This window comes from Prionailurus viverrinus, chromosome E3 (genome assembly GCF_022837055.1).
Source record: "Prionailurus viverrinus isolate Anna chromosome E3, UM_Priviv_1.0, whole genome shotgun sequence".
NCBI classification, from domain to species: Eukaryota; Metazoa; Chordata; class Mammalia; order Carnivora; family Felidae; genus Prionailurus; species Prionailurus viverrinus.
The window spans coordinates 16,177,820-16,190,032 of NC_062576.1; the positions used below are offsets into that span (position 1 = coordinate 16,177,820).

General features: G+C 38.2%; 1 protein-coding gene across 3 annotated transcripts in view; it reads right to left on the minus strand.

The window, feature by feature from the left end:
• Positions 1 to 12,213, minus strand: part of CRCP (CGRP receptor component) — a 47,091-nt gene that overhangs the window by 17,500 nt on the left and 17,378 nt on the right. For 2 of the 3 annotated variants that reach the window (XM_047838721.1, XM_047838720.1), the window contains one exon: positions 11,900 to 11,994. The exons of the other annotated variant lie outside the window; for it this stretch is intronic. In XM_047838721.1, the coding sequence (XP_047694677.1) occupies positions 11,900 to 11,922 (23 nt within the window). In that variant the 5' untranslated portion in view covers positions 11,923 to 11,994. The remainder of the gene's footprint in view (positions 1 to 11,899; positions 11,995 to 12,213) is intronic. 3 annotated transcript variants of the gene reach the window in all.

Consider the following 12,213-nt stretch of genomic DNA (forward strand, 5'->3'; position numbering starts at 1 on the left):
CTTTGAAGGCCAGAAGGCAGTGGTCCAAAATATTCCAAGTGCTAAAACAAAAAGAACTCTCGAGTAAGAATCCTATATCCAGAAAAACTATCCTTCAAAACTGAAGAAACAATTAAGACATTTCCTGTGAAACAAATGCTAAGTAAACCAGACTTGCCCTGGAAGAATCACTCAACAATGTTGTGCAGTATGAAGTGAAAGGCTACACAGTAAATCAAAGCTGCATTAACAATGAAAGAACCTCATAAAGGTAAACACATGGACAATTATAAAAGCTAGTATTATGGTAACAGCAGTTTGTAACTCCACTTTTTGCTTTCTACAAAATTCAAGATGATTTAAAATACTTATGAGTTTATGTTTGGGGCATATAATGTACAAAGATGTGATTCTGTTATATCAGCAACTGAAAAGGATGGGGAAGGAGCAGAATTTTTGTATATTATTGAAGTTAAACTAGTATAAACTCAAATTAAAGTGTTATAATTTTAGGATGTTAAACCAGTGGCTGAGGCAGGAGGTTGGGGGAATCAGGAGTTACTGTCTAATGGGTATAGCATTTCAGTTTTGCAAGATGAAAAGAGTTATGAAGATTGATGGTGGTGATGGCTACACAATATTATGAATGTATTTAATACACCAAACTGCACATCTAAAAATGGTTGAAATGGTAAATTTTATGTTATGTGTATTTTACCACAGCAAAAAATTGGGCGGGAGGCGGGGAGGTGGAGGGGGGAAGTGATCTATTTTCCCCATGCCATTTCCCAGACTGTATCATTGAGTATAAGTACCATCATAAAATATGAAGGAAATAGAGAATGATATACCATGCAAATATTAATTTAAAAGTACACATTAAACTAAGTTTAACTAATGAAATTAAAATAGTACATCAAACTATATTATTGTACCACCTAAAATCATCTCACTCACCATGGCATTACCTGTATCACACTTAGAAGACACTGGTTTCATAATTTCTAAAGGTGTTTGGCACCAAATTCTCAGACTCTCTCACCTCTCAATAAGAATCCAGTCAATGGACTCATTTCGGTTAAAATGGCTGCTCTGATGGGAAAGACATTTCTGGGAATCCAGCAAACCAGATTCTCAGTTCTGAGGTTTCAAAGACAAGGCCTGATGACACAAGAGTTGAAATGCTGCCAGAAGCACCCTCAGCCACTAAAGGATGGTTGGAGAGAATATAGGTGGCATAAGAGGAGATCCAAATCGGAGGATGGCCTTTCCACTTTTCCCCCAGGAAAAGTTCAATGTATCAAGCTTCAGAATCATTCAGCAAAGGACTTGTAAAGGACACTGAATTTTGTCTATGGCTGTGAGATGAAGTCAATTAAAAGGAGGTATTATAAAATGGCACTGCCCAACATGCTGTGGTAGGGTCCCCTCCCTAAAGAAAGAAAAAAAAACCTCAAGGCAAGGCAAGCTGGCTATATGCGTACGTGACAACATCCCTCATGACCTTGTACCATCAGACCACTTAATCAGACTGCATGTTTGTCTGTTACCATATATGGGAGACAAAGAAGTAAAAAATATATTAAAACAACCACACCACATGGCGTTTAGGGCTCAGTTATTCGGGTATGAACCCAACTGGGTGGTGCCGACAGTAATAAAGTTGGTTCCTGGAAAGAAAAGCCTCGGTGTCACAACTCTCTGTGCAAGAATCCTTCTCCATTACTTGGGGGCTCACGCCCGGGATTTGGAGACACGTGTTTCCACCTCCTTTGCCATTGGAGATACGAACATCAGAGCATGGGCAAGGCAGCCTTCCCTGGCACCTTGCTCTACTCTTTGCCATAGGATTGGCCAAGGCTGCTCCAGCCAGCCAAAAATGTGGTGAGAGTTTTCTGTTAGCACTCACCTTCCTTTTGTGGATAGGATACTTCGTTGGTACCAACATGGGGAAACAATGGCCATAAGAGACTAGAAAATTTAGATCCCCACCAATCTTATAGTAAAACAAAATACCCCAGTCCTACTACCAGGGTTTGGCTCCTCAAAAGCTCAATTATTGGGAAAAACTGTCTTGCCTGGTGGGGAAAAAGTTCATCGTCATCTCTGTTAAAAACTTAACATGCCTATGCCAAAGATTTTATAACTCAACTGGCCAGAAAACCCCATGGTGGGGGACTCCAGATCACCTTAAGACAGATCCCCACCCCTTGTCTAACTTCTCTCATCTCTGAGAGACCTGGGACAGTGTCAACGCAGCCATCAAATGGCAAACTCCAGGTGGACTACACTAGATATGTGAAAGGACAGCCTATATCGTACTTCCCTCAGGCTGGTCATGGTCATGTGTGCTGGAAACTATTCATCCATCTTTCTTCCTGCTCCCACTTGCCAGAGAAAAACATTTGGAAGTCCAAGTGTATGGGGACAGCGAGACTCCAAAAAAAGCAGCATGCCTTACAAATTGGCAATTAAAAAGACGATAAATGGCCTCCTGAGCGTATAATCCAGTATTGTGGTCATGCCACCCGGGCAGAGGATGGGTCCTTGGGCTACCACACTCCCATTTACATGCTAAACTGCATAATTAGACTACAAGCAGTTATAAAAATTATAACCAATAAAACTGCCAGAGCTCTTAACTTACGAGACAAGTAGCAAGTCAAAATACACAATGCCCTATCTATCATAATCTCTTGGCCTTAGATTACCTGCTTGCTTCTGACGGAAAAGTTTGTAAAAAGTTTAACCTACGCAACTGCTGCCTACAGAGAAATAAGGAAAACGAAAGTCATAAAAGAGATCACAAATCAAATAAAAAGAATTGTTCATGTCCCCATCCAGACCTGAAATGGTTAAAACCCCAGGGAGTTATGTGGAAAATGTTTTTCAACTTTTGGGGGATTCAAAACTCTCATAAAAATTATCCTCCTAATTCTGGGAGGTTGCTTAATCCTACCTTGCTTATTAGCTCCCCTGGTAGTACGTTCTTTCTCCAGCCTCACTAAGGCCATGATTAAAAAAAAAAGATAGCCACTCATGTAATGATGTTATAAAAATATAAGCCTCTAAACCAAGATGATGCTCTTTGACCCAAAACAGCATCAAAAGGGGGAATGTGGTAGGGTCCCTCCCTAAGGAAAGGAAAAAAACCTCAAGGCAACCTGGCTATACGTGTACGTGACACCATCCCCTACGACCTTGTAACATCAGACCACTTAATCAGACTACATGTTTGTGTGTTACCATATATGGGAGACAAAGAAGTAAAAAATATATAAAAAAAACTACGCCACGTGGGGCTCAGTTCTTCGGGTACGAACCTAACTGAGCAGTGCTGGCAGGAATAAAGTTGCTTCCTGGAAAGAAAAGCCTTGGTGTCACGACTCTCTGTGAGAGAATCCTGCTATAATGTCAGCCACCGCCTACACACGGCTACTCATACCTACATTTAATTAAAATTAAATGACTCTACAAATGCAGTTCCTCCTTTGCACAAGCCACATTTCCAATGAGCAACAGCTACAAGTGGCTAAAAGCTACTGTATAGGACAGACCAGAGGTATATTTCTATCACTGCAGAAGGTTCCCCTGAATGGGGCTGCTCTGTGGTCTTTACTGATCAACAGTCATGGATTAGAAGAAAATACAGTCACGTGACAAGGTGCAGTGGAGTTGAAACTGCAAGTGACAATCAAAGTAGATCTAGAGGAAAAGCAATACATCATTTTCTTTCTCCCCAGTCCTGATCCCCTATTTGCATTTTGTTGTCCAGAGCTTTTTGTGTCAACAGGGTTGGACATACTCCACTTAAGGAGCTAAGAGTGACAAGCATATAAATTATTTGGAAAATAATAAAAAGTTTGTGGGGCACCTTGGTGGCTCAGTCGATTGAACATCCAAATTCAGCTCAGGTCATAATCTCACCATTCGTGAGTTCAAGCCCTGCGTTGGGCTCTGTGCTGACAGTGGAGAGCCTGGAGCCTGCTTCGGATTCTGCGTCTCCCTTTCTCTCTGCTCCTCCCCCACTCACACTCTGTCTCTCTCAAAAATAAATAAACATAAAAAAAAAAAAAAAAAAAGAACAGAGCCTTGGGAACCCATAGAACCATTATTAAAGTTCTAACAGTTGTCTTTGGAGTTCCAGAAAGAAAAGAGAAAGAGACTGGGGTAGAAAAAAATATTTCAAAATAATGGTTCAAAGCCTTACAAATTTGGTAAGAAACAAAAATTTATATAATCAAGAAGCTCAGCAAAGATAAACTTAAAAAAAAAAATCAAAATCAGATTTTTGAAGACCAGAGAAAAGAAAAAATACTAAAAGCAGCTATAGGAAAGTAACACATTACACATTGCGTGACCACAGATTACTCATCAGAAATCGTAATAGTTAGACTGAAATAACATCTTTAAAGTGCTAAAAGACCAATTAACCTATGACACTATCCTTCAGGAATGAAAGAAAATAACATTCTCAATTGAAAGAAAACTAAGAAAATTCGTAGCAGCAGATTTGTTCTAAAAGAATGTTAATGGAAGTTCTTCAAGCTGAAGTAAATGATGAGAAATAAACATGGAACTTCAGAAATGAATGAAGAATGGGGTGCCTGGGTGGCTCAGTAGGTTAGGTGTCCGACTTGGGCTCAGGTCATGATCTCACGGTTTGTGAGTTCAAGCCTGTGTCAGGCTCTGTGTTGACAGCTCAGCACAGAGCCCGCTTTCAGATTCTCTGTCCCCTTCTCTCTCTGCTCCTCCCCTGTCATGTGCTCTCTCTCTCAAAAACAGACATTAAAAAAAAAAAAAAAAAAGAAGAAATGAATAAAGAGCAAAATAAATAGTAAAATTCTGGGTAAACATAAAAGACTATTTTATCCTCCTAAATTCTTTAAAATATGTAAAAGTATATAAAGCAAATGTTGAAACACAGCTAAATACTAATTTCAATGATGTAGATATAATAAATACAACATAAAAGGGAGAAGTTAAGAGTCTTACGTATAGTTTACTGACAGTGATAAAATACTAACTTTATCCTGACTGTAAACGAATAGGTATATAGATTGCTATCCCTACAGCAAAATATATGAAAAGATATAGCCAAAAAGCAAAAAGACACATTTTTAAAGACTAAGGAACAAGAACCATATAAACACCTCAACAGACACAGAAAAAGCAACTGACAAAATTCAATATCCAGTCATGATAAAAATCTCACCAAACTGAACTTCCTACACCTGGTAAAGAGCATCCATGAAAAACCTAAGCTAACATACTTACTGGTAAATAACTGAAAGCCTTCCCATAACATCAGGAACAAGGTAGTGATGTCTGCTCTTATCACTCCTGTCCAACATCATACATCAACATCATGGTCCTAGCCAGAGCATGAGACAGGAAAAAGAAATAAAGGCAAAAAGATTTGAAAAAAATAAAAGTCTGTATCCACAAATACCATGATTGTCTACATAGAACAATCACAAGGAACGTGCTAAAAAATAAAAAAGCCCCTGGTATTAGTAAATGGATTTAGCAAGGTTGTACAGCATAAGATCAATACAGACAAATCAGGTGTATTTCTCTACATTAGCAATGAACATCTAGAAATCAGTGTTATTTAAAATAGCACCAAAAATTATTAAATACATAGGTATAATCTAATAAACTGTGCAGAACCTGTATGCTGAACCACAAAAACAGCGATGAAAGAAATTAAACTCCTAAATAAATGGAGAGATACACTGTTTTCATGGATTGGAAGACTCAATATTCATATCAATTCTCCCTCAAAACTGATATATACATGTAATACAATCCCAATCAGAATCTCAGCAGGATCTGTTCTAGATATCAATAAAATGATTTGAAAATTTATATAAAAAGGCAAAGGAACCAGAAAAGCCAAAACAATTTTGAAAAGAACGAAGTTGAAGAACTTATACTATTTGAATTCAACACTTACTACAAAGCTTCAGTGATTAAGACAGAGTGTGACACTGGCAAAAGAATAGACACATAGATCAATGGAACAGATTACAGAATGAAGTGACAGAATCAACAGATGACTTACAAAACTGCAAAGGCAATTCAACAAAGAAAGGGTGGTCTTTTCAACAAATGTTATTGAAACACTGAAATTTGCAGGCACAGGCGCACGCGCGCACACACACACACACTGAACCTCAACCCTTATCTCACAACATACCCTCAAAATCAACTCAAATGGATCATTTCTAGAAGAAAACACAAGAGAAAAATCTTTGTAACCCTGGATATGGCAGTTTTTACACAAAACATTAAAGGCAGGATGCATAAGAGAAGAAAGAATAAATTTGACTCCATCAAAACCTTGTGTTCTGAGATAGTGTTAAGAGAATGAAAAGACAGGGGCGCCTGGGTGGCGCAGTCGGTTAAGCGTCCGACTTCAGCCAGATCACGATCTCGCGGTCCGTGAGTTCGAGCCCCGTGTCGGGCTCTGGGCTGATGGCTCAGAACCTGGAGCTTGTTTCCGATTCTGTGTCTCCCTCTCTCTCTGACCCTCCCCCATTCATGCTCTGTCTCTCTCTGTCTCAAAAATAAATAAATGTTGGGGCGCCTGGGTGGCGCAGTCGGTTGAGCGTCCGACTTCAGCCAGGTCACGATCTCGCAGTCTGCGAGTTCGAGCCCCGCGTCAGGCTCTGGGCTGATGGCTCAGAGCCTGGAGCCTGTTTCCGATTCTGTGTCTCCCTCTCTCTCTGCCCCTCCCCCGTTCATGCTCTGTCTCTCTCTGTCCCAAAAATAAATAAACTTTGAAAAATAAATAAATAAATAAATAAATGTTAAAAAAAAAATTTTTAAAAAGAGAATGAAAAGACAAACCACAAATTGGACAGAATATCTGCAAATTACATACTGAACAAAAGACTTATATCCAGAATATACAAAGAACTGTCAAAATTATGTAATAAAAACAAAATAATGGGCAAAATATTTAAATAGACATTTCATCCAAGATATGTGAAATAAAAGAAAACACTCATTCATTACCAAGAAAATGTAATTAAACCACAATGAGATACCCCTTCAAACCAATATAAACAGCTAAACTAAAAATTACTAAAAATACCAAGTACTCGTGGAACTCTCTTACATTGGCTAGAGAGCATGCAGAATAGTGCAGTCACTTTAGAAAAGAGTTTGGCAGTTTCTTAGAGTTAAACTTATTCTCACACAAAAACACAGATGGTGTGTTTACAGTAGCTGCATAATTGCCAAAAACTGGAAACATCTCAAATGTCTTTCAATTGATTAGTGAATAAACAAACTGCAGTATATCCATACACTGGAATACTACTTAGCAATAAAACAGAATAAATGCACAACAATGTGGATAAAGCACAAATGCAGTATGCAAATGTAAGAAGACACACTCAAAAGGCTATATACTGTATTATTTCATTTACATGATTTCTGGAAAGGGCAAACTCATAGGAAAAAAAACAGATCAGCTGCCAAGCACTGGGCACAGGGAAAGGCATTAATTACAAAAGACATAATGAGATAATTTCTGGGGGTGATGAAACTGATCTGCCACACACATGAATTGCTTATATATTAATGACAAGATAAATCATTTGAAAATAAATATTTATAGGAATCCAGTGTTACTCTAAAATTTCTGGGAGTGAAAAATTTTCTTGACCGGCTGTTGGAAGAGTAGCTATGTTATTTTTCCCCAGAAGAAAAAGTTCCTTCTCAACACCCAAACAAGGACAACCACAGGGCTCACTGGGTCTACTATCTTTATACACACACTTAACTAGCTTTCTCAGAAAAACAACATGAAACTTTGGGTAAGCTGTACCACTCACTCTGTGACTGATCTGGGGCACATATGTAACTTATCTCAACCTCAGCCCACTAATCTGTAAAACACTGAGTTGGCTGTCAGGATTAAGTGAGGCAGTTTATATAAAATAGCCAAAGCCTTACTTTTCCTACACTTAGACTTTGTCTTCTCACCTTCCCTTTCCCTCATATTCTATAGAAACATTTCCATTGGAAGTTAGTCTATTCTCAGAGCTAAACTCCAATTTCTGAACCATCTGGTTATGAATACTTCTTTTTTTTTTTAAGTTTATTTTGAGAGAGACACAAAGAGAGCATAAGGAGCAGGGAAGGGGCAGAGAGAAGGGGAGAGAATCCCAAGCAGACTCCGCACTATCAGCACAAAGCCCAAGGTGGGGCTTGAACTCATAAACCATGAGATCATGACCCAAGCCGAAACCAAGAGTTGGCCGCTCAACTGACTTAGCTACCCAGGCCCCCTGATTTTGTGTATTTCTTAAAATAATTTTCAGCTACCAAAAAAGGCCAGGCACCCCTGGCTACTTCAAACACCACAAATATTAACCATAATATTTGTGTACCAACGGCAGGCAATAAAGCCACAACACCAGTGAGGATTCAGCTTCTGCTCTTTTCATTGTAAACACAACCTGCTTCAAATCTGTTTTATCAATATTAAAGGTTGTAATGGCCAAAAAGCATTTAGACTAAAGGAATAATTTCAACCGACTACATCGTTAGGTGCTCTCACAAAGTCTACTTTCTTGCATTTTGGCCTCCCCACTAAAAGAGTTTGGAGAAAAAAATGAGAACTCAAAGAGGTGACAGACTGATTTACTTAGATCAGTCGGAATGAAGTGATTTCATCGTAACAGGTAGAATAACAACAGCACTTTATCATTCAGGAACCAAAAGCAAAGACAGCCAAAAAGGACAAAGTTAAACTAGAAAGCTGAAATAACGAACTCAAATATCCCCATCTGCTGTAGAGTCTATACAGTAACAGCAGTCCATTGGGCTGCTTTGAAAATTACAATTAAATGAGAGTGTTAAATGCATGAACATTAAATGGACTCAATAAATGGAATGTAAGGTAGAGACGTGAAACTTTCCTGGTTCATCCGATATAATTCATACTGGCTTTTAATAAGGAAGATCTTTTCTGATCCTCCCCCCCCCCCCCCAAACATTACAAGCTTCTAAGCTTAAAGCTTATAATACATCAAAGAACAAGAATGACTTTGGGTAACAAGTAAATAATATTCCCTCAAAAATACATACATATGGTCCTAGACACAACTTACCAAGACTCGATGAAGAGATAAAAAATCTCAACAGACCTATAAGTAGTAGGGAGATTTAATGAATAATCTAAAACCTCAAATAAAGAAAGGTCCAGGACAAGATGGTTTCACAGGTGAATTCTAGCAAACATTTAACCAAGAATTACCACCAAATCTTCTCAGGGGCACCTGGCTGCCTCAGTTGGTACAGCATGCAACCCTTGATCTCAGGGTCGTGAGTTCAAGCCCCTCATTGGGCGTGGAACCTACTTAAAATAAATAAAGAATACAGTGTGTCAAATATTAAAAAAATAAACAACAAAAAAAACCCCACCAAATCTTCTAACTCCTCTAAAATATTAAAGCAGACAGAACACTTCCTATTTTATAAGGCCAAGACTGCCCTGATACTAAAGCCAGATAAAGACACCACAAGAAAACTATAGACCAGTATCTCTTAAGTTAGTGCAAAATCCTCAACAGTATATTAACCCAACCAGCATATTAAGGAATTACACACAATGACCAAGTGGGATTAATTCATGGAATGCAAGAACTGCTCAACACGTGAAAATCCATCAGTGTAATGTATCACCCTAAAAACTGAAGGAAAAAAAACGACCTAATCAGCTGAGTTGTTGCAGAAAAAGCATGTGGCACAATTCAATACCCTTGCATGATAAAAATATTCAGCAAACTTGGAATAGAAGGAAATTACATCAACATAACAAAGACCACATACAAAAAACCCACAGGTAACATCTATTCAATGGTGCAAGGGTTTGAAAGCTTTTTCTCTTAAGATTAGGAAGATGACAAGGATGACTGCTTTCACACTTTTTTTTTGAAGTTTATTTATTTTGAAAGAGAGAGAGAGAAAGACAGAGGGTGGGAGGGAGGGAGGGAGGGAAGGAGGGAGAGGGAGAGGGAGAATATCCCAAGCAGGCTTCAGGCAATCAGTGCAGAGCCTGACATAGGGCTTAATCTCACGAACCATGAGATCACGACTTGAACCGAAAGAGAGTCAGACGCTTAACCAACTGAGCCACCCAGGCGTCCCTGATTTCACCACTTCTATTCAACATAGTACTGGAAGTCCTAGCCAGAGGAATTAAACAAGAAAAAGACACAAAAGCATGCAAACTGAAAAAGAAGTAAAATTATCTCTGTTCACAGACAACAACACTATGATATAGGTGGAAAAGCCTAAAGATGCAACAAAAAACTGTTAGAACTGATAAACAATTTCAGCAAAGTTACAGGATACAAAAATCAACACATGAAAACCAGTTGTGTTTCTATATACTGATAATGAACAATCTGAAAAAGAAATTAAGAAACAACTCCATTTACAACAGCACTGAAAAAAATTAAATAATTAGGGATAAACTTAACCAAGGAGGTAAAAGATTTGTATACTGAAGACTATAAAATATTGCTGAAAGATTTAAAGAAGACATAAACAGAAACAAATCCCATGTTTGTGGACTGCAAAACTTTACACTGTTAAGATGTCAAGGGGCGCCTGGGTGGCGCAGTCGGTTAAGCATCCGACTTCAGCCAGGTCACGATCTCGCGGTCCGTGAGTTCGAGCCCCGCGTCAGGCTCTGGGCTGATGGCTCAGAGCCTGGAGCCTGTTTCCGATTCTGTGTCTCCCTCTCACTCTGCCCCTCCCCCGTTCATGCTCTGTCTCTGTCCCAAAAATAAATAAACGTTGAAAAAAAAATTAAAAAAAAAAAATGTCAATACTATCCAAAAACAACCTACAGATTCAACATAAGCCCTATCAAAATCCCAATAACATTTTTTGCAGAAATAGAAAAAGCCATATGGAAATCCCAAGGGACCCTAAACAATCCAAATAATCTTGAAAAAGAATACAAACAGAAAATGGAACAGTGATTGTCAGGGGCTGGGGTGAGGAAGAAATGGGAGTTATTTAATTGGTAGAGAGTTCCAGTTTTGTAAGATTAAAAACTCCTGGATACTGGTTGCACAACATGTGAATATATTTAACACTAATGAACTACACACTTAAAAGTGGTTAGGATAAATTTTACCACAAGTGAAAAAACAAAGTATATACACACAAACACACATTTGAAAGATGACTGCCTTCAGAGTTCACCTGGAGAGGCAAGAGAAGTCACTTAGTTTATTGACAGTGTAGCCCCCGTGTGTCTGAAATAACACCAATGTTTCCCTCAAAAGAAAATTATTAATTATCCTGAATGAATGACAACGGCTTTTGGGATTTATCAGCTCTGGTATTAATTCTAAAAGACTAGGGCTAGTATTCTTCTCATATAAACCAATCTTAATCCAATTTTTAATGATGTTTATAATTCCTATTTAAAAAAAGAAAGAAAGAAAGTAACCAGGAAAAGTAATCAAGCCCCTGGAAGACAATATTGTCAACCTATTTTTGCCCCAAGTAAACACAAATGACAAATGACTTAACTGATCAACTTTATAAAGAGCACTGTAATTTGTGAACTTCATTTCTAACCAATTTGGCCTGAGTGCTAGAAAGGGGTTATGGGGCAGCTCATAGAACTGGGATTCAAAAAACAACAAAAAACAAAGAAAGATTTTTTACATTACATTCTGTTTCTGGCTCTAGAAAGACACTTGTGTCTAAGTCTTAGCTGTCTGGTCTATGATACCATGATCCTACTGTAAAAGAGCACTGTGTGTTAATTATGATTCAAAACCCAACTAAATAGAAATACACCAATGCTAAGGATGGTTTTTGTAAGCTATCATTTTCATTATGTGTCACACTTTTCCTAGTTAAAATAATTTTTACTTACTTGGTCAACTTGTGGCTTTTCATTGCTGTGAGAAACTCTCTGACAATCTCAGGACTCTGGTGCCTGCATGGTGTTTTTGATATATATTTTAATGTCTACGAAAAAAATTTTAAAAAGAAAATGCATAAGACAAAATCTGAATGAGAAAAAGGGAAGACAATGGTTATAATTTAGTATTGTAAAATTTTGTTTAAAAAATCTTCTATAGGGGTGCCTTGGGTGGCTCAGTCGGTTAAGTGTCCAACTTCAGCTCAGGTCATGATCTCATAGTTTGTGAGTTCAAGCCCCACGTCAGTCTCTGTGTTGACAACTCA